This window comes from Salmo salar, chromosome ssa04, assembly GCF_905237065.1.
Source record: "Salmo salar chromosome ssa04, Ssal_v3.1, whole genome shotgun sequence".
In the NCBI taxonomy this organism is placed as follows: domain Eukaryota; kingdom Metazoa; phylum Chordata; class Actinopteri; order Salmoniformes; family Salmonidae; genus Salmo; species Salmo salar.
In genome coordinates, this window is record NC_059445.1 from 87,919,969 (window position 1) to 87,947,254 (window position 27,286).

General features: G+C 44.1%; 1 protein-coding gene across 3 annotated transcripts in view; it reads right to left on the reverse strand.

Moving 5' to 3' along the window:
* The window catches only part of LOC106604040 (cell adhesion molecule 2), a 574,105-nt gene that overhangs the window by 53,725 nt on the left and 493,094 nt on the right, over window positions 1-27,286 (reverse strand). For all 3 annotated transcript variants that reach the window (XM_045717479.1, XM_045717480.1, XM_045717478.1), the window contains 3 exons: window positions 22,318-22,479; window positions 21,665-21,755; window positions 13,290-13,468 (listed from right to left, as the gene is read on the reverse strand). In XM_045717479.1, the coding sequence (XP_045573435.1) occupies window positions 13,290-13,468; window positions 21,665-21,755; window positions 22,318-22,479 (432 nt within the window). The remainder of the gene's footprint in view (window positions 1-13,289; window positions 13,469-21,664; window positions 21,756-22,317; window positions 22,480-27,286) is intronic.

The following is a 27,286-nucleotide window of genomic DNA, read 5'->3' on the forward strand; positions in this document are numbered from 1 at the left end:
GACCTGTATAAGTCCAACTTCCCAGCAACCCAATGTGAGTAGACCTAATGTACAACCTTTGTCTAAACATTCCTTGGCGCCAGAGTTCACTCACCTATCTGATATTTACATATTCATGATTACCACCGTGTCATAGGTCACCTGCCAATCAAGTTGGAGAGGAACACGCATCACCGGGAAGTCGAGTAGTTTCTGAATTATTAATTGGTTTGAAAGACCAAAACAAAATGGCTTCTCCGCTGATATTTCAGTGTTCCATACATGGGCCTTCCCTTCTCTTTGTTGCCAACTCCTCATGGAAGCACAATATTAGCATATAATCTTCACATTTAGCTGCAGCTGTTAGCTGTGTTTAGCAAGTTTAGTTAAGCTTAGAGATAATGGAATATTTATCTGCTCCTCTCTGCACCAGTGGACAGGTGTGAACCCAGCAGCGATTTAATGGCAACTAAAAGCACAACTGAGGTTACCGCTACGGAGATAATAAACGCTATTCACAGTAAGGTGCGGCATGGTCTGATGAGCACTGTTTCAGGCCTAGTCGCACCGTGATGACCTCAGTAAGGTGCGGCATGGTCTGATGAGCACTGTTTCAGGCCTAGTCGCACCGTGATGACCTCAGTAAGGTGCGGCATGGTCTGATGAGCACTGTTTCAGGCCTAGTCGCACAGTGATGACCTCAGTAAGGTGCGGCATGGTCTGATGAGCCCTGTTTCAGGCCTAGTCGCACCGCGATGACCTCAGTAAGGTGCGGCATGGTCTGATGAGAACTGTCTCAGGCCTAGTCGCACCGTGATGACCTCAGTAAGGTGCGGCATGGTCTGAGAAGCCCTGTCTCAGGCCTAGTCGCAAAGTGATGACCTCAGTAAGGTGCGGCATGTTCTGAGAAGCCCTGTCTCAGGCCTAGTCGCACAGCGATGACCTCAGAGTAAGATTGTTATGGTCTGACAATCCCTGGCCGTGTTCGGGAGCATCAAAACCGTGACGTCTAAAAAGACTGACTGATCTACAAATAATAACAAGTCGTTATTTAACGATTCAAAGTGATTAGCAAAACAGTCAGTCACACAGGAGGTTGGTGCTACGTTACTTAGGGAGGACGGGGCTGGTGGTAATGGCTGGAGCGGAATAAGTGGAATGGGATCAAACACATAATCCGGTCACTCCGTTAGGAGCATTATTACGAGCCGTCCTCCCTTCAGCAGCCTCCTGTGGTCAGTTGAGCGGTCGCCTACACCCTGATGACCTTATAGTTAGGGAGATAACGCTGACAGAACAGTCTCCTGATGTCAAATTACCAAAGGAAGCCATTTTGATTTGTCCAGGTCTACCATTAACTTCTGGTGCCCTAAAATGGTGGTTCACATAAAAACATAGTTTCCAATAACCGACCAAGGCTAAATGTTCCTCACATTCTCTCCCCTAATAAAGCGGTAGATTGAAATATGGTGACAGTTAATGGGGTTACATTAAAACCTTCTTTTATATGTTTATGTTCCCTCTCTGTCTCTCTCTTTCTCTGTCTCTCTCTTTCTCTGTCTCTCTCTTTCTCTGTCTCTCTCTTTCTCTCACTTTCGCTCGCTCACATTCTCTCTGATGCTCTCTGTCTCTGTGTCTCTCTCTCTCTCTCTCTCTCACATTCTCTCTCTCTCTCTCTCTCTCACACATTCTCTCTCTCACATTCTCTCTCTCTCTCTCTCACATTCTCTCTCTCTCTCTCTCTCTCTCTCTCTCTCAATGTCTATTTCTATTTAATGGGCTTTGTTGGCATGGGAAACATATGTTTACATTGCCAAAGCAAGTGAAATATAAAACAAACAATAGTGAAATAAACAATAAAAAATGAACAGCAAACAATTACACTTACACAATCTCTCTCTCTCACCCTCTGTCTCCCTCTCTCTCTCTCTCTTACTCTCTCTGACAATAAAACTGTAAACATTACACTCACAAAAGTTCCAAAAGAATAAAGACATTTCAAATGTCATATTATGTCTATATACAGTGTTGTAACGATTTACAAATCGTTACAGTTCAAAAGTGAAAATAAACATAAATATTGTATTTACAATGGTGTTTGTTCTTCATTGGTTGCCCTTTTCTTATGGCAACAGGTCAAAAATCTTGCTGCTGTGATGTCACACTATGGTATTTCCCCCAGTAGATATGGGATTTAATTTTGGATCCGTCACAGTGGTCAGGTATTCTGCTACAGTGTTTAGGGACAAAAAGCATTTTAGTTTGCTCTGTTTGTTAATTCTTTCCAATGTGTCAAGTAATTATCTTTTTGTTTTCTCATGATTTGGTTGGGTGTAATTGTGTGGCTGTCCCTGGGGCTCTGTTTGTGTTTTTTGAACAGAGCCCCAGGACCAGCTTGCTTATGTGGCTCTTCTCCAGGTTCATCTCTCTGTAGAAGATGGCTTTGTTATGGAATAAAGCAGAAAGATGACGTCACTTCGAGTTCTTACGAAACTTTCCTGAAGCGGATCCTCAATTTGGATCCACCCAGGACAATGGATCTGATCCCAGTAGCCGACCCAAAACAACCACTCCATCTGCCACAGAAGGGGCAGATGGAGCGGCCTCCTGTTCAGGCTCCGTAGACATGCACATCGCCCACCGCTCCCGAGTATACTACTCGCCAATGTCCAGTCTCTTGACAACAAGGTAGACGAAATTCAAGCAAGGGTTGCCTTCAAGAGAGACATCAGAGATTGTAACATTCTCTGTTTCACGGAAACATGGCTCTCTCAAGATATGTTGTCGGAATCGGATCAGCCCCCGGGCTTCTCCATGCATCGCGCCGACAGAGATAAACACCTCTTTGGGAAGAGGGAGGGCGGGGGTGTATGCTTCATGATTAACGACTCATGGTGTAATCATAACAACATACAAAAACTCAAGTCCTTCTGCTCACCCGACCTATAATTCCTTACAATCAAATGCCGGCCATTTTACCTACCAAGAGAATTCTCATCAGTTATAGTCACAGCTGTGTACATTCACCCTCAAGCAAACACCAAGACGGCCCTCAAGGAACTTCACTGGACTATGTAAACTGTAAACTATATATCCCGAGTGTCATGACTTCCGCCGAAGTCGGCTCCTCTCCTTGTTCGGGCGACGTTTGGCGGTCGACGTCACCGGCTTTCTAGCCATCGCCGCTCCATTGTTCATGTATCCATTTGTTTTGTCTTGTTCCCTGCACACCTGTTTTTCATTCCCAAATCAATCTACATGTATTTATTCCTCTGTTCCATGTCTTTGTGAAAGATTGTTTGTGTTACGTGTGTATTTTGTTGAACTGGCTTGTTTTTTCCTGTGTTATTTTCACAAAGATGTTTTTTGTTAAACATAATTCTTGTGACTGTTTTGCGCGTTTTGCGCTTTTGCCTCAATAAAGTGTGCACCTGTTCAGAAATCTCTGCTCTCCTGCACCTGACTTCGCTACCAGTACGCACACACTTATGACGCCGAGGCTGCATTTATTGTAGCTGGGGATTTAAACAAAGAAAATTTGACAAGGCTACCTAAATTCTATCAGCATATTGATTGCACTATGTGCAGGGGTAATACACTCGACCACTGCTACTCTAACTTCCGCGATGCCCTCCTTCACCCTCCCTTCGGCAAATCTGACCACAATGCCATCTTGCTCCTACCGTCTTATAGGCAGAAACTCAAACAGGATGTACCAGTGACGAGAACCATTCAACGCTGGTCTGACCAATCGAAATTCACGCTTCAAGATTGTTTTGATCACGCAGACTGGAATGTGTTCCGGTCAGCCTCATAGAACAACATCGACCTATACAACCTATACGCTGACTTGGTGAGTTCATGAAGAAGTGCTTTGGAGATGTTGTACCTACCTATTGTGACTATTAAAACCTAACCTAACCAGAAACCGTGGATGGACGGCGCGGCATTCGCACAAAACTGAAAGCGCAAAACACCGAATTTAACCATGGAAAGAGGTCTGGAAATATGGCTGAATATAAACAGTGTAGTTTCTCCGTGCCCAAGGCAAACACACAAGCTAAATTCCGAGACGTATGTGGCAGGGTCTACAGGAAATCACGGACTACAAAAAGAAAACCAGCCACGTCACGGACACCGACGTCAGTCTTCCAGACAATCTAAACACCTTTGCCTTGCTTTGAGGATAATACAGTGCTAGCGTCGTGGCCCGCTAACAAGAACTGCACCCCCCCCCCCCTTCTCTGTGGTGGACATGAGTAAAACATTTAAACGTGTTAACCCTCACAAGGCTGCAGGCCCAGACGGCATCCCTAGCCGCGTCCTCAGAGCATGCGCAGACCAGCTGGCTGGTGTGTTTACGGACATATTCGATCTCTCCCTATCCCAGTCTGTTATCCCCACATGCTTCAAGATGTCCACCATTGTTCCTGTACCCAAGAAGGCAAAGATAACTGAACTAAATGACTACCGCCCCGTAGCACTCACTTCTGTCATCATGAAGTGCTTTGAGAGGCAAGTCAAGGATCATACCACCGCCACCCTAGACCCACTCCAATATGCCACGACTGCATGGCCATGCACGTCTCCAACTCAATCATTAAGTTTGCAGATGACACAACAGGAGTGGGCTTGATTACCAACAACGACGAGACAGCCTACAGGGAGGAGGTGAGGGCACTCAGAGTGTGGTGTCAGGAAAACAACGTCTCACTCAACATCAAGAAAACAAAGGAGATGATCGTGGACTTCAGGAAACAGCAGAGGGAGCACCCCCCCCCCCCCCCCTATCCACAGCGAAGGGACATCAGTGGAGAAGGTGGAAAGTTTTAAGTTCCTCGGCATACACATCACAGACAAACTAAAATGGTCCACCCACACAGACAGTGTGGTGAAGAAACGAGGCCAAATTTACACTGGAGCTAACCAAGAAGTCAGTGAATGTTCCTGTGTGGCCAAGTTACAGTTGTGACTTAAATCAACTTGAAAATGTGGCTTGAAGAATTTTGAAAAGAATAATGGGAATAACAATGCTCAATCCAGGTATGGAAAGCTCTTAGAGACTTACCCTGTAAAGACTTGCAGCTGTAGTCATTGCCAAAAGGTGCTTCTACAAAGTATTGACTCAGGGATGGGACTACTTATGTAAATTAGATCTGTATTTCATTAAAAAAAATATATTGCTAAAATGTCTAAAAACATGTTTTCACTTTGTCATTATGGGGTATTGTGATGTCATTATGGGGTATTGTGATGTCATTATGGGGTATTGTGATGTCATTATGGGCATTGTGATGTCATTATGGGGTATTGTGAGTAGATGGGTGGGACACAAATCTATGTTGTATTCAGGCTGTAACACAACAACATGTGGAGGGGTATGAATACTTTCCGAAGGCACTGTAAAATAATGAAATGGGTTGGTGTTTCTGGTCGAAGCTGAGCCAATGCATAAAGCTTAGTGCAAGGGTAGCGGTGCTCTCTTCCCCGGGTGTTGGTGTCAACAATCTCTCTTCAAAAGAGGTGTGTAATGGCAGGTTGTCACTGGTCAACGTAAAAATGAATAACGTTAGGTTTGTTGAAAAATAAATGATGCACATAATACGGCTTGTTGTTTTGGTGTCTAAGGAGCTAGGAGCTGGACGAGGTGTTTGTGTTAGGGGGGATTCACATCACTAAAGACAGGAATGGTGAGGAACATAATTCATGCTCGGGCAAGGGTATGGAACGATGTTCTGAATCAGATCCATCTAGTGGACACATGGAAAATGAAGTATCCCACCATAAAGAGGTATATATACGTGGGTGAGGATGGTTGGGGGTTCGTATCTAAACCTTCAAGTATCAGAGCAATGGCATTGTGGGCCTCATGGGTCTCAATACTCCAAGTTGGTTTTTCTGACCATTATATTGCCATGGCTCAGTTCACTGTTTCACCAAGGCCCTGTCAGGTATCCTATTGGAAATTCAATGTAAAACACTTACAAAATGCCACCTTTTTTCTCAAACTTCCAATGCTTCTGGGAGAGGCGGTGACAGCAGAAAGGGGTTTAAGCCTCTCGGTCAGAAGTGGGACTTAAGGAAAGCACATGTTCTGTGTTTCTGTCAACAGTGTTTTCCTCTTCAGAGTCATGGGCCCAGTAAGATCCTATGCTTCTGAAAATGACCTTAACCTTGAGATGCTTTTGGGAAACCGGGCCCAGGAGCGTAGCACAAGTGGGGTGGAGGCTGATCTGGTGGGGATGTAAACTAATCTATCTGAACTACGCAAAAAGGACCACTGTTGAGATGAATACTCCCAGCTCCTTCTTCTTTGGGTTGACAATACAGAGGGAAACCAAGACAATCCATTGCCTAAGTTTGTCTGATGGGTGTGTAACTTCTGTTGAGGAGGAGATGAGGGAGTCTGATGGGTGTGTAAGGTCTGTTGAGGAGGAGATGAGGCAACAGGGGGGTTGATGGTCTGCCTGTGGACTTTTATTAAAAAGTTCTGGGGAATTATTGGACATGACTTGTTTTGCACGAGTGTGTCGGGATAGGGGAGTTAAACTGTCAGCGGGCGGCTTTGACTCTCCTGACCAAGAAAGGGGACTTGATCGACCTAAAGAACTTGGAGGCCTGTGGCATTGCTCTGTGTGGACCATAAGGTCCTCGCTAACAGACTCAAGTCTGGACTCTAATGTACAAAAGGACCAAACGTACCGTGTACCAGGACACTCAATCAAAGACAATCTGTTCATAGTAAGGCACAGGCTGGACCCGTCGAGGCTTTCGAATGTGAATTTTCGACTGGTTTCCTTGGACCAGGAGAAAGCCTTTGATAAGGTGGACCATAAATATCTGTTCAATGTTTTGGTTGTGACTTCATGAATGGTCAAGGTGGGAGGGTACGGGTAGGACGGGGCATTCGCCAGGGCTGTCCTCTATCAGGGCAGCTATACACTCTATTGAGATTTAATGGCCTGCTACGCAGGAATCTGCAGGGAGTGTGTGAGCCAGGCATAGGGTTGGGGACGAGCAAGGCATAGGGTTGGGGACAGCATACGCTGACGTCTCAGTGTTGTTTAGGGATGGGCTCCGGGTCCAAGAGAATAGTTTACGGGTGGCTGGAGGGAACCAGCATGTGCTCTGTGCTCTGTTGAGGGTGGCTGGAGGGAACCAGCATGTGCTCTGTGCTCTGTTGAGGGTGGCTGGAGGGAACCAGCATGTGCTCTGTGCTGTTGAGGGTGGCTGGAGGGAACCAGCATGTGCTCTGTGCTCTGTGCTGTTGAAGGTGGCTGGAGGGAACCAGCATGTGCTCTGTGCTCTGTGCTGTTGAGGGTGGCTGGAGGGAACCAGCATGTGCGCTGTGCTCTGTTGAGGGTGGCTGGAGGGAACCAGCATGTGCTCTGTGCGCTGTGCTGTTGAGGGTGGCTGGAGGGAGCCAGCATGTGCTCTGTGCTCGGTTGAGGGTGGCTGGAGGGAACCAGCATGTGCTCTGTGCTGTTGAGGGTGGCTGGAGGGAACCAGCATGTGCTCTGTGCTCTGTGCTGTTGAGGGTGGCTGGAGGGAACCAGCATGTGCTCTGTGCTCTGTTGAGGGTGGCTGGAGGGAACCAGCATGTGCTCTGTGCTCTGTTGAGGGTGGCTGGAGGGAACCCGCATGTGCTCTGTGCTCTGTTGAGGGTGGCTGTCACACATTGGTGGTGGATTAGGTGAGGATTCCCCTTACTATGTAAAGTGCATTTTTCTACCGATCCGCAAAATATGTGTACTTGGACAATAAAAATTGTATTGTTGTGGATTTTGGGGTGGCACCCAATTCCTTATGGGTGTGAGTGGATTCTCGTTAATTCCTGCCAAGGCAGCAGCTACTCTTCCTGGGGTTTATTATGGATCCCCATTAGTTCCTGCCAAGGCAGCAGCTACTCTTCCTGGGGATCCCCATTAGTTCCTGCCAAGGCAGCAGCTACTCTTCCTGGGGTTTATTATGGATCCCCATTAGTTCCTGCCAAGGCAGCAGCTACTCTTCCTGGGGCCCAGCAACATTAGGTCGGGGAGTGGGGGGGGGTAGATGTTGTGTTTTTAGTGTAATGAGGACATCTCGTAGCCTAGGTGACATTTAAGAAACACCTTGAATCAAGCAAGCTAAGGGAGGTGGAGAGGAGGAGAGGAGGGGAGGAGGAGAGGAAAAATCTAAAAGTTACACTGGCCTGACATTTCACTGGAATAGAGGAGGTAGGAGGGATTGAGAGGAGGATGAGGAGGAAGAGGAGGAAGAGGAGGGAGGTGGAGCTTCATCTCCTCCACCAGACGGAGAGAGAGAGAATGTAGAAGGAGTAAAAAGAGAGGGAACAGACTGTTTTTGGAATAAATGTTGTGATTCTTCTACAGATCTTTCCATTAGAACATTCTGCTCATTCTGTCTGTCTGGTCAGTCTGTATCAGACACAAGGAGAAGCATTTCATTTCATTCTTTCATTCCTTCTTCGAATGCCATGTCGTCCATCTTTAGAGACAGTGTGTGTGTGTGTGTGTGTGTGCGTTATGCCGTGTCGTCCATCTCTCTGCTGGGCTAACTGGCTAACTTGGGTTTTCACGCTAACTGAGGCTTTCGTGCTAACTGGCTAACCTTCTAACTGGCTAACTTGGGTTTTCATGCTAACTGAGGCTTTCGTGCTAACTGGCTAACTGGCATTGGATCAGAGACAGTATCTCACCAGAGAAAGCATCCGAGCAAGCGAAACAGCGCCCCTCTGTCTCTCTATGTGTAAAGCCATCTATCTGATGGATCTGGTCCAAAATAGAACAACATTGTTGCTGCCTGTAGCATTGAAGGCAAGGGAAGCCAGCGAGCATTTGGCCTCATCTTGAAAAAAAAGAAAAGTATAATTTTTTTTTGCCAATCAGCGTTGGGCTAAACTGAGCAACCTCAACTGTGAATAGCCCTGTTGCACCCCCCCAAAAAAAAAGTGTCAAGGGAAGCCAGCTTGGATTTTGGCGTCACCCTTATCAAATCTCATTGAGAGCATATGTCATTGACGAATATATAGGATATAGGGATTTGGACTTGTGGTTTTACTTACTTCTCTGTACTGGCCAATGATTAAAACAACGTTTCTGATCCAACCATAAATTCAAACATTGTGGTGCCCCTGACCTGAGAGGATGGAAGTTCAATATGTAGCTAGATGTAGAAGGCTAATGATAACTTGCTAACGTTGCCCATGAATGTATGTTAAATATGTAGAAGGCTAATGTTAACTAGCTAACGTTGCCCATGAATGTATGTTAAATATGTAGAAGGCTAGTGTTAGCTAGCTGGCCTGGTGTATCGTTTCCCATGAAGGGAAGACAGGCTAGCGAGCAGGTATTTTAGCCAGGTAGCCTAGGACAACAAAAACTAAAAGTGTGTGCTGTATGACAGAGTCATAGACCGTTTAGGCAACATGAAAAGTGAGGAGGATGGATTGGCGTTTCTCTACAAGTTAGGGTGAGTCAACATATTTTTCTACTTGTTAAGGCACTGCATCGCAGTGAGGTACTACTACTACTACTACTACGTCACTACACCGCTAATGGAAATGTATCACTATGCTCATTAGTGGGAGAGATGTCTTAGGGAAAAGAGAAGGAAACAGTAGCATAATAGTGAAGACATCAAAACTATGAAATAACACATATGGAATCATGTAGTAAACAAAAAAGTGTTAAACAAATCAAAATACATTTGATATTATTTTTTGAAATGTTTTTAAAATGTATTTAACCTTTATTTAAAGGAAGCAAGTCAGTTAAAAAAAATTCCTGAGTGGTTTCCTTCCTCTCAGGCAATACACCATCCAAAGTGTAATTAATAACTTCACTATGCTCAAAAGTACATTCAATGTCTGGATATTTTTATTTTCAAATACCTTAAAAATCCTATTACTTCAATTTCTCAAACATATGACTATTTTACAGCTATTTAAAGACAAGACTCTCGTTAATCTAACCACACTGTCCGATTTCAAAAAGGCTTTACAACGAAAGCAAAACATTAGATTATGTCAGCAGAGTACCAAGCCAGAAATAATCAGACACCCATTTTTCAAGCTAGCATATAATGTCACAAAAACCCAGAAGACAGCTAAATGCAGCACTAACCTTTGATGATCTTCATCAGATGACAACCCTAGGACATTATGTTATACAATACATGCATGTTTTGTTCAATCAAGTTCATATTTATATCAAAAACCAGCTTTTTACATTAGCATGTGACGTTCAGAACTAGCATAGCCCCCGCAAACTTCCGGCGAATTCACTAACAATTTACTAAATTACTCACGATAAACGTTCACAAAAAGCATAACAATTATTTTAAGAATTATAGATACAGAACTCCTCTATGCACTCGATATGTCCGATTTTAAAATAGCTTTTTGGTGAAAGCACATTTTGCAATATTCTAAGTACATAGCCCAGCCATCACGGGCTAGCTATTTAGACACCCGGCAAGTTTAGCACTGACCAATATCAGATTTACTATTACAAAAGTTTGATTACCTTTTGTTGTCTTCGTCAGAATGCACTCCCAGGACTGCTACTTCAATAACAAATGTTGGTTTGGTCCAAAATAATCCATCGTTATATCCGAATAGCGGCGTTTTGTTCGTATGCGTCCAGAAACTATCCGAAATGGTAAATCAGGGTCGTACGCATGGCGCAATTCGTGACCAAAAAAATCTAAATATTCCATTACCGTACTTGAAGCATGTCAACCGCTGTTTAAAATCCATTTTTATGCCATTTTTCTCGTAAAAAGCGATAATATTCCGACCGGGAATATCCTTTTAGGTAAACAGACAAAGGAAAAGAAAGCTTTCGGTCGACGCGGGCACGAGCCTGAGTCTCACAGTACTGTAACCAGCCACTACCCAAACGCGCTACTTTGTTTCAGCCAGAGCCTGCAAAGCCACGATTCAGTATTTTGCCGCCTTCTGAGAGCCTATGGCAGCCGTAGGAAGTGTCACGGTACAGCTAAGATCCTCACTCTTCAATAAACAGAGACAAGAAGAACGACACCTTGTCAGACAGGCCACTTCCTGCATGAAATCTTCTCAGGTTTTTGCCTGCCATATGAGTTCTGTTATACTCACAGACACCATTCAAACAGTTTTAGAAACTTTAGGGTGTTTTCTATCCAAAGCCAATAATTATATGCATATTCTAGTTACTGGGCAGGAGTGGTAACCAGATTAAAATCGGATACGTTTTTTATCCAGCCGTGTCAATACTGCCCCCTAGCCCTAACAGGTTAAGGATCGGTTAAATAAGGGTCGGTTAATTAAGGATCGGTGTCCCACTAGTGGGACAACTTCCGGTGAAAATGCAATTCAAATAAATAATCATAAGTATTATGGATTTTAAACATTTATGTACACATAAGTCTCTTATATCGGCTAAAAGATTAAATTCTTGTTAATCTAACTGCACTGTCCGATTTACAGTAGCGATTACAGCGAAAACATGCCATGCGATTGTTTGAGGACGGCGCCCCACATCAAAATATTTTTCCACCGGCACATTGCACCGGCACATGTAACTATTAAATATTCACTTACTTTTTGAAAATCGTCCTCTGATTTGTCATCCAAAGGGTCCCAGCTATAACATGTAGTGTTGTTTTGTTAGATAAATTCCTTCTTCATATCCCAAAAAGTCTGTTAAGTGTTAAGTTGGCGCCATCGATTTGAGTAATCCACTCGTTCAACTTCAAGAGAAAGGAATCTGAAAATCTACCCCTAAACTTTATTTCAACAAGTCAAAATACGTTTCTCCTCAGATACCCTAAAATGTAATCAAACTATAATATTTATTTCGGAAAGAAGTATGTTCAATAGGAAATCGATTTTAGCAGGAGCGTCGTGTCTTCATGGAGCGCGCAAACACGAATTCCCAAGACTGTGTCCTTGTACTTAAACTGTTATTTCTTATTCGTTTTTGAAGTTACAAGCCTAAAACCTTTAACATAGACAGCTGACACCTTGTGGAAGCCATAGGAATTGCATCCAGGGAGTTAATTTTGAATATGACCTTTCTCTTCCATTTCTAAGAGGATGGTCTCTCAAAACAAAAAACAATTATGGTTGGTTTTTCTTTGGATTTTCACCTACCATATCTATTGTGTTATATTCTCCTACATTATTTTAACATTTCTACAAACTTCAAACTGTTTTCTTTCCAATGGTACAATTATATTCATATCCTGGCTTCAGGGCCTGAGTTACAGGCAGTTTACTTTGGGCACGTCATTCAGGCAGGAAGTGGAGAAAAAAAAGGGGCCTAGCCCTAAGAAGTTTTAAACACATTTTGACTGAACATATATAGGCTTGCCATAACAAAGGAGTTGAATACTTATTGACTTATTAATTTGTAAACATATCTAAAAACATAATTTAACTTTGACATTATCGGGTATTGTATGTAGGTCAGTGAAAAAAAAATCTAAATGTACTCAATGTAAAATTCAGGCTGTAACACAACAAAAGATGGAAAAAGTCAAGGGGTTTGCAAACTTTTTGAAGGCTCACTGCCATTGTTTTGGTAAACAACTAAGGTATGTGGTTGGAGAATTGTGAACATCTCAAATTTATCAACAGATATATGGGCGTAAGTTGTCATTATCGATTTAAATGTATCTAATTTGAGAGGAAAGATGGACAATTCTGAAAAGGACTCTAATATTACAATAAGACGTGTAAAAATAATTTTTTTCGAAGAGAATATGAGTGTTGTAGACCTCTTTACCCTCTTCTTGGTGTTCTCCACTCTCTTGGTCTAATCTCTTATTTATCTGATGGCTGTAAGATGTTCTGATATCTGGTAGCATCATATTCATCTGATGGCTGTAAGATGTTCTGATATCTGGTAGCATCATATTCATCTGATGGCTGTAAGATGTTCTGATATCTGGTAGCATCATATTCATCTGATGGCTGGAAGATGTTCTGATATCTGGTAGCATCATATTCATCTGATGGCTGTAAGATGTTCTGATATCTGGTAGCATCATATTCATCTGATGGCTGGAAGATGTTCTGATATCTGGTAGCATCATATTCATCTGATGGCTGGAAGAGGTTCTGATATATATGTTAGTCTCTTATTTATCTGATGGCTGGAAGATGTTCTGATATACAGTATCTATTATTGAACTGGAAGAAGCTGTTCATGAACTATTTATCCAAACCAGACCTAGCTTCTTCTCTTCTCCGTCCCTGGCCCTTGTCTCATACACCCTCAACAAGGTCCTTCGTTTTCTTTGTTCACATAATTAGGCTCTCTTACCGTAGACGTAGAGTATGTATTCCGCACTGCTGGTGCCTAGGTGGTTGGAGGCCACACAGCGGTAGGTGCCATTGTCCGTCTTGTTAAGGGCGGAAAAGGTGAGCTCTCTTCCCTGTACGATCATTCTGTCGAGGTCTGGTAGCTCTCCTCCATCCTTAGTCCACAACACAGGGTCTGGCCTTGGGGTGAGAGTGGAGGGGGGGGGGTTAGAGAAGGGGAGAGAGGTGGGTTGGGGGTGAGGGGAAATAAAGAGAAGTAAGAAGAGAGGGGAGAGTGAGGGGGAGGGAGATAGCGAGGGGAGGGGGAAGAGAAGGGAGAGTGAGGGGGAGGGAGATGGGGAGGGGGAAGAGAAGGGAGAGGGAGGGAGGGGGAGGGAGATGGGGAGGGGGAAGAGAAGGGAGAGGGAGGGGGAGGGGAGGGGGAAGAGAGGGGAAAGGGAGGGGGAAGAGAGGGGAGGGGGAGGGAGGTGGACGGAGATAGGGAGGGGAAGGGAGATAGGGAGGGGAGAGGGAGGGAGAGGGAGATGAGGAAGGGGAGGGAGATAGGGAGGGGAGAGGCAGGAAGGGGGGGTAGAGTGGGTGAGAGAAAGACAGAAGCGAGAAACACCTTAGACACCGTGAAATGTTCACATTTGCCAGATGATTTTTGCTAATTAGTCTTCCAAAATGTTGACGTGAAAGTCATTAACGTATTAGGTTAAGGTTCAATAACTAGTAATGGATTTGTTTGCACCAAACCACCCAGAAGTTTACTTGACAGAATTGTGAGCCATCCCTTCACCTCATTTTGTTATAACATCTTTAGTCTGACAGACGTTTACACCCAGAATGCATTGCATAATGTCAACAACATGGCGCCACACATAGCCGGCAAAAAGCTTAGCATTAGCTCATCATAATCAGTACAACCTTCAAAATCATGTGTCCTTTACAATTTATGACACCAGTACTTGAAAATATGAGAATAAAATAGGAAATACAGTTGAAGTCAGAAGTTTACATACATCTAAGCCAAATACATTTAAACTCAGTTTTTCACAATTCCTGACATTTAATCAGAGTAAAAATTCCCTGTCTTAGGTCAGTTAGGATCACCACTTTATTTTAAGAATGTGAAATGTCAGAATAATAGCAGAGAGAATTATTTATTTCAGCTTTTATTTCTTTCATCACATTCCCAGTGGGTCAGAAGTTTACATACACTCAATTAGTATTTGGCAGCATTGCCTTTAAATTGTTTAACTTGGGTCAAATGTTTCAGGTAGCCTTCCACAAGCTTCCCACAAAATGTTGGGTGAATTTTGGCCCATTCCTCCTGACAGAGCTGGTGTAACTGAGTCAGGTTTGTAGGCCTCCTTGCTTGCACATGCTTTTTCAGTTCTGCCCACATTTTTTCTATAGGATTGAGGTCAGGGCGTTGAGATGGCCACTCCAAAACCTTGACTTTGTTGTCCTTAAAAGTCATTTTGCCACAACTTTGGAACTATGCTTGGTGTTATTGTCCATTTGGAAGACCCATTTGCGACCAAGCTTTAACTTCCTGACTGATGTCTTGAGATGTTGCTTCAATATATCCACATAATTCTCCATCCTCATGATGCCATCTATTTTGTGAAGTGCACCAGTCCCTCCTGCAGCAAAGCACCCCCACAACATGATGCTGCCACCCCCATGCTTCACGGTTGGGATGGTGTTCTTCGGCTTGCCAGCCTCCCCCTTTTTCCTCCAAACATAACGATGGTCATTATGCCCAAACAGTTCTATTTATGTTTCATCAGACCAGAGGACATTTTTTCAAAAAGTACGATATTTGTCCCCATGTGCAGTTGCAAACCGTAGTCTGGCTTTTTTATGGCGGTTTTGGAGCAGTGGCTTCTTCCTTGCTGAGCGGCCTTTCAGGTTATGTCGATATAGGACTTGTTTACTGTGGATATAGATACTTTTGTACCTGTTTCCTCCAGCATCTTCACAAGGTCCTTTGCTGTTGTTCTGGGATTGATTTGCACTTTTCCAAAGTACGTTCATCTCTAGGAGACAGAACACGTCTCCTTCCTGAGCGGTATGACGGCTGCGTGGTCCCATGGTGTTTATACTTGCATACCATTGTTAGTACAGATGAACGTGGTACCTTCAGGCATTTGGAAATTGCATCCCAAGGATGAACGACTTGTGGAGGTCTACCATTTTTTTCTGATGTCTTGGCTGATTTCTTTCGATTTTCCCATGATTTTCCCATGATGTCAAGCAAAGAGACACTGAATTTTAAGGTAGGCCTTGAAATATACTGCTCAAAAAAATAAAGGGAACACTTAAACAACACATCCTAGATCTGAATGAAGGAAATAATCTTATTAAATACTTTTTTATTTACATAGTTGAATGTGCTGACAACAAAATCACACAAAAATAATCAATGGAAATCCAATTTATCAACCTGTGGAGGTCTGGATTTGGAGTCACACTCAAAATGAAAGTGGAAAACCACACTACAGGCTGATCCAACTTTGATGTAATGTCATTAAAACAAGTCAAAATGAGGCTCAATAGTGTGTGTGGCCTCCACGTGCCTGTATGACCTCCCTACAACGCCTGGGCATGCTCCTGATGAGGTGGCGGATGGTCTCCTGAGGGATCTCCTCCCAGACCTGGACTAAAGCATCTGCCAACTCCTGGACAGTCTGTGGTGCAACGTGGCGTTGGTGGATGGAGCGAGACATGATGTCCCAGATGTGCTCAATTGGATTCAGGTCTGGGGAACGGGCGGGCCAGTCCATAGCATCAATGCCTTCCTCTTGCAGGAACTGCTGACACACTCCAGCCACATGAGGTCTAGCATTGTCTTGCATTAGGAGGAACCCAGGGCCAACCGCACCAGCATATGGTCTCACAAGGGGTCTGAGGATCTCATCTCGGTACCTAATGGCAGTCAGGCTACCTCTGGCGAGCACATGGAGGGCTGTGCGGCCCCCCCAAAAAATGCCACCCCACACCATGACTGACCCACCGCCAAACCGGTCATGCTGGAGGATGTTGCAGGCAGCAGAACGTTCTCCACGGCGTCTCCAGACTCTGTCACGTCTGTCAGGTGCTCAGTGTGAACCTGCTTTCATCTGTGAAGAGCACAGGGCGCCAGTGGCGAATTTGCCAATCTTGGTGTTCTCTGGCAAATGCCAAACGTCCTGCACGGTGTTGGGCTGTAAGCACAACCCCCACCTGTGGACGTCGGGCCCTCATACCACCCTCATGGAGTCTGTTTCAGACCGTTTGAGCAGACACATGCACATTTGTGGCCTGCTGGAGGTCATTTTGCAGGGCTCTGGCAGTGCTTCTCCTGCTCCTCCTTGCACAAAGGCGGAGGTAGTGGTCCTGCTGTTGGGTTGTTGCCCTCCTACGGCCTCCTCCACGTCTCCTGATGTACTGGCCTGTCTCCTGGTAGCGCCTCCATGCTCTGGACACTACGCTGACAGACACAGCAAACCTTCTTGCCACAGCTCATATTGATGTGCCATCCTGGATGAGCTGCACTACCTGAGCCACTTGTGTGGGTTGTAGACTCCGTCTCATGCTACCACTAGAGTGAAAGCACCGCCAGCATTCAAAAGTGACCAAAACATCAGCCAGGAAGCATAGGAACTGAGAAGTGGTCTATGGTCCCCACCTGCAGAACCACTCCTTTATTGGGGGTGTCTTGCTAATTGCCTATAATTTCCACCTGTTGTCTATTCCATTTGCACAACAGCATGTGAAATTTATTGTCAATCAGTGTTGCTTTCTAAGTGGACAGTTTGATTTCACAGAAGTGTGATTGACTTGGAGTTACATTGTGTACATCCATTTTGAGCAGTGTACATCCACAGGTACAACTCCAATTGACTCGAATGATGTCAATTAGCCTATAAGAAGCTTAAGAAGCTTAATTAGCCTATAAGAAGCTTCTAAAGCCATGACATAATTTTCTGGAATTTTCCAAGCTGTTTAAATGCACAGTCAACTTAGTGTATGTAAACTTCTGGCCCACTGGAATTGTGATACAGTGAATTATAAGTGAAATAATCGGTCTGTAAACAATTGTTGTAAAAATTACTTGTCTTGCACAAAGTAGATGTCCTAACCGAATTGCCAAAACTATAGTTTGTTAACAAGAAATTTGTGGAGTGATTGAAAAACAAGTTTTAATGACTCCAATCTAAGTGTATGTGTAACGGCTGTCTTCTGTAGAAATGGACCAAGGCGCAGCAGGTATGTGAATACTCATCTTTAATTAAAATAAAGAAGTAAAGCATCCACTTAACAATGCAAACAAAGTAACAACAGCTACAGTTCTGCAGGCTAGAAACGCAGTGCAAAAAACAACCACCCACAACCCCAAAGAAAAACACACACACCTATATAGGACTTCCAATCAAAGGCAACTATACACACCTGCCTTCAATTGGAAGTCCCAATCATCCACCCAACATTTAACCAACACAAACATGCCACGTCCTGACCCAACTACACCCTCTACTGGTCAGGACGTGACAGTACCCCCCCCCTCAAGGTGCAGACCCCGGGATGCACCTAAAAAAAGGAAAACACACACAAAAAAAAAAAAAATCCCCAACAAAAAGGAACACCTAAACAATAAGGGAGGGAAGGGAGGATGGCTGCCGTCACCGACGGCACTGTGCTACACCCTCCCTCCCCAACCCACCTATCCTGGAGGTGGCTCAGGTGCAGGACGTGGACCTCGCTCCACCTTCGGCGTCGCCCACTCTGTTGGCGCCGATCGCTGCGCCGGGCAGACGGGCCACTCGGGCTGACCCTGGCAGACGGACCACTCGGGCTGGGCCGGAAGGCATGCGGGCCACTCGGGCTGGGCCGGAAGGCATGCGGGCCACTCGGGCTGGGCCGGAAGGCATGCGGGCCACTCGGGCTGGGCCGGAAGGCATGCGGGCCACTCGGGCTGGGCCGGAAGGCATGCGGGCCACTCGGGCTGGGCCGGAGGGCAGGAGGACCACTCGGGCTGGACCGGAGGGCAGGAGGACCACTCGGGCTGATCCTGACAGGCCGGGCACCCTGGCAGATCAGGGCAGGCGGGCACCTCTGGCAGAACAGGGCAGTCCGGCCACTCTGGCAGAACAGGGCAGTCCGGCCACTCTGGCAGAACAGGGCAGTCCGGCCACTCTGGCAGAACAGGGCAGTCCGGCCACTCTGGCAGAACAGGGCAGTCCGGCCACTCTGGCAGAACAGGGCAGTCCGGCCACTCTGGCAGAACAGGGCAGTCCGGCCACTCTGGCAGAACAGGGCAGTCCGGCCACTCTGGCAGAACAGGGCAGTCCGGCCACTCTGGCAGAACAGGGCAGTCCGGCCACTCTGGCAGTTCAGGGCAGTCCGGCCACTCTGGCAGAACAGGGCAGTCCGGCCACTCTGGCAGTTCAGGGCAGTCCGGCCACTCTGGCAGTTCAGGGCAGTCCGGCCACTCTGGCAGTTCAGGGCAGTCCGGCCACTCTGGCAGTTCAGGGCAGTCCGGCCACTCTGGCAGTTCAGGGCAGTCCGGCCACTCTGGCAGTTCAGGGCAGTCCGGCCACTCTGGCAGTTCAGGGCAGTCCGGCCACTCTGGCAGTTCAGGGCAGTCCGGCCACTCTGGCAGTTCAGGGCAGTCCGGCCACTCCGGCAGTTCAGGGCAGTCCGGCCACTCCGGCAGTTCAGGGCAGTCCGGCCACTCCGGCAGTTCAGGGCAGTCCGGCCACTCCGGCAGTTCAACGCAGTCCGGCCACTCCGGCAGTTCAACGCAGTCCGGCCACTCCGGCAGTTCAGCGCAGTCCGGCCACTCCGGCAGTTCAGCGCAGTCCGGCCACTCCGGCAGTTCAGCGCAGTCCGGCCACTCCGGCAGTTCAGCGCAGTCCGGCCACTCCGGCAGTTCAGCGCAGTCCGGCCACTCCGGCGACTGTTGACTGGCGGGCAGCTCCGACGACTGTTGACTGGCGGGCAGCTCCGACGACTGTTGACTGGCGGGCAGCTCCGACGACTGTTGACTGGCGGGCAGCTCCGACGACTGTTGACTGGCGGGCAGCTCCGACGACTGTTGACTGGCGGGCAGCTCCGACGACTGTTGACTGGCGGGCAGCTCCGACGACTGTTGACTGGCGGGCAGCTCCGACGACTGTTGACTGGCGGGCAGCTCCGACGACTGTTGACTGGCGGGCAGCTCTGATGACTGTTGACTGGCGGGCAGCTCTGGTGACTGTTGACTGGCGGGCAGCTCTGGTGACTGTTGACTGGCGGGCAGCTCTGATGACGACTGTTGACTCCTGATGCGTGGGGCAGGTATTGGACGTACCAGCCTGGAGACACGCACCTCTATGCTAGTGTGTCTAGCGGGAAACACCGGACCGAAAGGGCGCACTGGCGGTCTTGAGTGCAGGGTTGGCATCACCCCTTCCGGCTCGATGCTCCCCTTGCCCTGGCACCTGCGGGGCGCTGGTACTGGGCGAAGTGGGCTGTGCGTCCGTATAGGCGAGATGGTGCGCACCTCAGCGTAACATGACGCCCTCCACCTCGTACGCACCTCCCTGTAGTCACGGGTAGCTGGCTTACGGCTCTTCCCTCGCCTGGCCAAACTACCCATGTGCCCCCCCCCAAAAAAAATCTTGGGGCTGCCTCTCGGGTTCCCTTAGCTCCCTTAACTTGTCCGCCCAGAATTTTCTTTCGTCCTGCCAGGTCCATTCCTCCATTTTCTTCTCCTGTGGCTTCCTCCTCTTCTGCTGCTTGGTCCTTTGGTGGGTGGTTCTGTCATAAATATAGTTGTACTCATCCTTAAAAATGTCGTACTGGAGAGAAGAGGACCAAGGCGCAGCAGGTATGTGAATACTCATCTTTAATTAAAATAAAGAAGTAAAGCATCCACTTAACAATGCAAACAAAGTGACAACAGCTACAGTTCTGCAGGCTAAAAAACGCAGTGCAAAACAACCACCCACAACCCCAAAGAAAAACACACACACCTATATAGGACTTCCAATCAAAGGCAACTATACACACCTGCCTTCAATTGGAAGTCCCAATCAACAACACAACATTTAACCAACACAAACATGCCACGTCCTGACCCAACTACACCCTCTACTGGTCAGGACGTGACAGTATGTAAACTTCCGACTTCAACTTTACATATACTGAATATATGAGATATACAAACAAAACACCACTATATAAACACCAGGACACTTCCTAGACCTTCTGGAAGGTTCTCCAGAGGACCTCTGGAGCTCTGTCAGAGTGACCATCGGGTTCTTGGTCACCTCCCTGACCAAGGCCCTTCTCCCCCGATTGCTCAGTTTAGCCGGGAAGAGTCTTGTTGGTTCCAAACTTCTTCAATTTAATAATGATGGAGGCCACTGTGCTCTTGGGGACATTCAATGCTGCAGACATTTTTTGGTACCTTTCCCTAATACGTGGATGTTGATTTAAGTCAGCCCCCCGCACCTCTCTGATTCAGAGGGGTTGGGTTAAATGCGGAAGACACATTTCAGTTGAATACATTGTTGGACAACTGACTAGGTATCCCTCTTTCAGTTTCCCTTTCCTTTCCCAGATCTGTGCCTCGACACAATCCTGTTTCGAAACTTTACGGAAAGCTCCTTCGACCACATGGCTTGGTTTTTGCTCTGACATGCACTATCAACTGTGGGACCTTATATAGACAGGTGTGTGCCTTTCCAAATCATGTCCAATCAATTGAATTTACCACAGGTGGACTCCAATCAAGTTGTTGAAAAATCTGAAGGATGATCAATGGAAACAGGATGGACCTGAGCTCAATTTCAAGTCTCATAGTAAAGGGTCTAAAAACGTATGTAAATAAGGTATTTCTGTATTTTTGTATTTTTTTTTGTATTTTTTTTTTTTACACCTTTAAAAAAAACTGTTTTTGCTTCGTCTTTATGGGGAATTGTGTTAAGATTGATGAGGAAAAAATACATTTAATTGATTTTAGAATAAACCTGGAAAAAGTCAGGGGATCTGAAAATATTACAAATGCACTGTGTATATTATTACCATTCAAAAGTTTGAAGTCAAGAGTTTTTCTTTGATTTTTTATTACTTTCTACATTGTAGAAAAACAGTGAAGACACCAAAACTATGAAATAACACATATTGAATCATGTAGTGACCAAAAAAAAGTGTTAATCAAATCCAAATATATTTCTTATATTTGAGATTCTTCAAAGTAGCCACCTGTTGCCTTGATGACAGCTTTGCAAACTCTTGGCATTTCTCTCAACCAGTTTCATAAGGTAGTTATAAGATATATTTATAGGAGGTATACAAACAAAACTTAATGGATTAATGGCTTTTTATTAGCAAGGATGGTTGCATCAAGGACTGACTTACGACGGGTTTCCCTTGGATACACACTCCAGCCTCAGGTACTGACCCTCCTGGGGGAACGCCAATGACCTTGTGATCAACACACGGGGAGCATCTGGAGAAATACAGATAGAAAATATTTACATTTTTGGGGGGGGGAAGATTTAGAAAGAAATGTGTGATTGCATGTGTGTATGTCTGACAGTGTGTATCTGTTTTGAGACAGAGAGCTGTACTATAGTGCCAGTAGTCCCAGTGAAACCTCCAGTACCTCAGTAACAGAGCTGTACTATAGTCCCAGTAGTCCCAGTGAAACCTCCAGTACCTCACTAGCAGATCTGTATTATAGTCCCAGTGGAACCTCCAGTACCTCAGTAGCAGAGCTGTACTATAGTCCCAGTAGTCCCAGTAGTCCCAGTGAAACCTCCAGTACCTCAGTAACTTCTTGTGGCATCAGTCACTCGGTGTGTGTGTGTGTGTGTGTGTGTGTGTGTGTGTGTGTGTGTGTGTGTGTGTGTGTGTGTGTGTGTGTGTGTGTGTTGAGTCACTCGGTGTGTGTGTGTGTGTGTGTGTGTGTGTGTGTGTTGAGTCACTCGTGTGTGTGTGTGTGTGTGTTGAGTCACTCGGTGTGTGTGTGTGTGTATGTGTGTATGTGTGTGTGTATGTGTTATACTCACAGTGCACCTCCAGTACTTCAGTAGCCTGCTGCGGTGTCTGTAACAGGGCTGCGTGGTCTACTTTACAGGTGTACGCTGCACCGTCATCGTCCCTGTCAACGAGCAGCTGTAGAGAACTGGTCACCGTGAAGGTCTTCCCACTGGCATTCACCTCCTTGGCACCTGAAACACACAGCATTGGTGGCGTAAAAACATTAGTCACAGGTAAGATTTTGAATCCTGGCTTTCTTGCTCAGGAAAGCAACACCTTAATAATAACCAATTTGACCAAGAGGACGAACCGTCTTGGGAAGAGGGTGATACTGATTTCATTTTCGCAGGCAGAGCTACCTCGTCACGATAGTGTGAGTCCGTTCCCTCGCTTCAAATGCAACACAATCATAATACAGTAAAAACGTTGTAGTACTATCTCAAAGTAGACATTCACTGAGGGATTCAACTTCGACGCTTCTCACAAACAGAAAGTCTATTTGGCGAGATACACTCAGACACAGAAACACACCTGACCTCCCAGGTAAAACACTGACAACATTCAGATCAGACTCATCTTCACCACCAAACAAACAATACACCACGGGGAGGGGTGTGTGTGTGTGTGTGTGTGTGTGTGTGTGTGTGTGTGTGTGTGTGTGTGTGTGTGTGTGTGTGTGTGTGTGTGTGTGTGCATGTGTTGTAAACAGGCTTTTGAAGGTTACCCTCACAGTTCTAATAATATAAACTCTATAGTTCTAGTAATATAAACTCTATAGTTCTAATAATATAAACTCTATAGTTCTAGTAATATAAACTCTATAGTTCTAGTAATATAAACTCTATAGTTCTAATAATATAAACTCTATAGTTCTAATAATATAAACTCTATAGTTCTAATAATATAAACTCTATAGTTCTAGTAATATAAACTCTATAGTTCTAATAATATAAACTCTATAGTTCTAATAATATAAACTCTATAGTTCTAGTAATATAAACTCTATAGTTCTAATAATATAAACTCTATAGTTCTAATAATATAAACTCTATAGTTCTAATAATATAAACTCTATAGTTCTAGTAATATAAACTCTATAGTTCTAGTAATATAAACTCTATAGTTCTAGTAATATAAACTCTATAGTTCTAATAATATAAACTCTATAGTTATAATAATATAAACTCTATAGTTCTAATAATATAAACTCTATAGTTCTAATAATATAAACTCTATAGTTCTAATAATGTAAACTCTATAGTTCTAGTAATATAAACTCTATAGTTCTAATAATATAAACTCTATAGTTCTAGTAATATAAACTCTATAGTTCTAATAATATAAACTCTATAGTTCTAATAATATAAACTCTATAGTTCTAGTAATATAAACTCTATAGTTCTAATAATATAAACTCTATAGTTCTAATAATATAAACTCTATAGTTCTAGTAATATAAACTCTATAGTTCTAGTAATGTAAACTCTATAGTTCTATCACGAGGACATTCAATATGGCTGCTATCCTACTCCGAATGAAGAAGTAATGGGAGGAAAACAGCTAGCCACATTATGTACCGCTCCCTTACAAAAATGAATTCACTGAGGCAAACTTCACCCCCCAAGTTTGTGGCAAAATTGCTTCAAACTAAATAGTGTGCCACAAAAGGTTGCCAGAAGTTAGCAAATGTTTGCCGCTAGTGGTGCATCTGTGGCAAACCTTGGTCAACAATAATATGTATTGCCACCAATGGCAAGCAGTTCCCAAGAGGGTTTTTTCTGGCAGACAATTCTCTCAAGATTCGATTTGAATCAGTGGAAAGACCAGTAACCGTTGATGACCAATCAGGGCGAATGGAAAACATCTGTGGGAAAATGAAAACCAAGCTATCCAGCTAGCTACCAAAGTTGTCCGTCGAGTTTCTAACTTATTAAACTTCCTAATACACTTTAACATTTCATTAGCTAAATGATGACTCGGTAACAATGTTATATTTTATGGGGTGGAGTGAAATATATTTTGTTAATAGCAGTTTAAATCTGTTGGCGCCACTGATTGGCTAGCGCTTAGCTAGATAATGTTAGCTAAAATATTTTTTGCACAATTAATGTGATAGGTAGCTAGCTAAATAAAGATCTGCCTAAATACATACTTTTATATGAATAAGTTGCTGTCTTAATACCAATATACCTCACTCATAACACCTTTTTTGAGTGATAAATGAATGTATCGTCTTCAAGATTGATTGGGTAAGCAAACGCCTGTATTCTCAAAACGTAACAGAAATACAGATTGAGGCCTTCAATCAAACTGAGAACAGAGGAATGTGTGCACCAGACAGGTCAAGTCTTCTTACATGAATGGCTTTGAGATTAAACAACAACAATAATGTATGTAAAGAAACAGCAAGTTTGAGTTGTCGGTGCTGGGTTAACAAGGTTGGGTTATGGCAGTGCCGATTTTACCGTTTAAATCTTGGTGGAGCAAACTCATAAAAAATGTTTAGACGCATGCCAGAAAAGTCACTACAGAACAGAACACTAAACAATAAATGATTAATATTTTACCCAGCCAGTGGGTTAATTCTATCTCCACCAGAACATGAGTGTAAATGTCAAGTCTTCTAGTGCAACTTAGTGGAAAACAGTAAACGTTATCTCGACAAACTAAGGGCGTTTTGGCAGACTGAAAACGGTGAGTAACAAACATTTCGAATTATTCATTTGATGGTCATTCAGGTTAAATATGTTATTATTATTATTATAATATCCTATCTTATTTACAATGTAGCGTAATTAAATTGTTTCCAGCAGCACAGTTACAGTCACCAATGCTCTGGTTAACACGAAAACTGCTCAAAAAAACTGGTCAAATACTTATTTCCCTCATTAAAATGCAAATCAATTTATAACATTTTTGACATGCGTTTTTCTGGATTTTTTTGGTTGTTATTCTGTCTCTCACTGTTCAAATAAACCTACCATTAAAATTACAGACTGATCATTTCTTTTCAGTGGGCAAACATACAAAATCAGCAGGGGATCAAATACTTTTTTCCCCCTCACTGTACCTGTACTATTAGTTCATGTATTTCACTTGTTAGTCTTGTTTCTTTAGCCAGAAACTGCTTTTTTATTATTGATGAATATTGAATTGAATGATCTCTGAAGGTACATTTAAAGGTATCCCAAACAATAAGGGGATTTGCTGAACCTATATTGTACTGGAAAAATTCAGTTATAAAATATTTTGTCTTAGTTAAAAAATAAGTTGTCCTCCAGTTGATTAAATTTACAATATCCCCGTCCACGTGGAAAATCAATAAGAGTTATGTGAAGGACAATTAGATGATGATCCGATCGCATTCTGTCTCCTATTAAAACTGTTTTAACCTTTGATGTAAGAGAGAAAGAGACAAGAAAGTAGTCAAGACGACCAGCTTGATTAAGTCTCCTCCATGTATATCTCACTAGGTCGGGGTTTTTTAGTTTCTAAATATCCACTATTTCTAATGTGTCCATAATATTTGTGATTTCCTTAAGGGCACGGTGATGATAGTTTGTTGAGAGATTTCCTTTACGGTCCATTGAGGTACTGTGTTATTGTCTCCCACCATAATGATTTGATCATTTGTTGCCTGTAAGTTTAATAAAGTTGTATAAATATTTTAGAAGAAGTATGGATCATCCTGATTTGGACCATATAGATTAATAATGAGCAAAATCTGTTTTTCTTCCACGTTCAAATTTAAAAGGATCCACCTTCCTTGCGAATTATTCCTGACTATTTGCACATTCAGATCGAAATGTTTGTTAATTGTTAATGTTACCATCGAACCTTTTGAGTTCCTTTGTACATGACAGAAAATTATTTCACCACCCCATTCCTTTTTCCACGCAACTTCATCTAAGGAGGTAAAGTGAGTTTCCTGTAATCAGTATATGTTATATTCCTTTTCTTTTAGCCACGTAAAGACTAATCTTTTTTTTTGCAAATAATCTGCTAAACCGTTACAATTATAACTGCCAATACTTATTTCACCCCTTACCATAACTAGATATTATTGACCATAATTAGTGCTTTATGACGGTCAAAATTAGAGATTTCAAATGTCTGATGTTTAGAATTCTAGAAACAGGTTCTAGCAGTGTGTTTTAATTCCCTTTCCTGTTTGCCTGTGAGCCAATGCCACAGATGGTAGAACATGCTGTCAAGATATTATGTGTGTAGTAAATCTGAGTAGGTTGATGTGTGTAGTATTGGATGTGATTTAGTGACAGTGTCTATGTGTGTAGTAGATCTCAGTAGGTTGATGTGTGTAATATTGGATGTGATTTAGTGACAGTGTGTGTAACCGATGTGAAATGGCTAGTTAGTTAGCGGTGGTGCGCGCTAATAGCGTTTCAATCAGTGACGTCACTCGCTCTGAGACCTGAAGTAGGGTTTCCCCTTGCGTTGCAAGAGCCGTGGCTTTTGTGGCGAGATGGGTAACGATGCTTCGTGGGGTGTCAGTTGTTGATGTGTGCAGAGGGTCCCTGGTTCGAGCCCAGGTTGGGGCGAAGAGAGGAACAGAACCTACACTGTTACATATGTACTATGTCTGGATAAGAGGAAGACTATAATATGTGATGTCCAAATAAATAATAACCCAGCCAATTTGCATGGTTGAGTGTCTATGTGTGTAACATGAAGTGAGTATAGCCTTAATATTCATGATGATAATTGTAATCCATATCGTATCACCATCATAGTCGAATCATAATTACCTTTAACATAATTTTAATAGAAAAAAAAACACATCCTAGCATTTCCGCTTTAAAGTATTTTTTTACTTAAGTACTTTCCACCACTGCTGAGAGTTGGATCTGACTTTGTACAAACCTAACTTTTTGATTGAATGCTCCACTCTCTCTCTCTCTCTCTTTCTCCCTCTTTCTCATTTTTCTCCCCTATTTCCTTCAGCCTATCGTCTCTACCCCCCTCCTGTCTGTCCAGGCG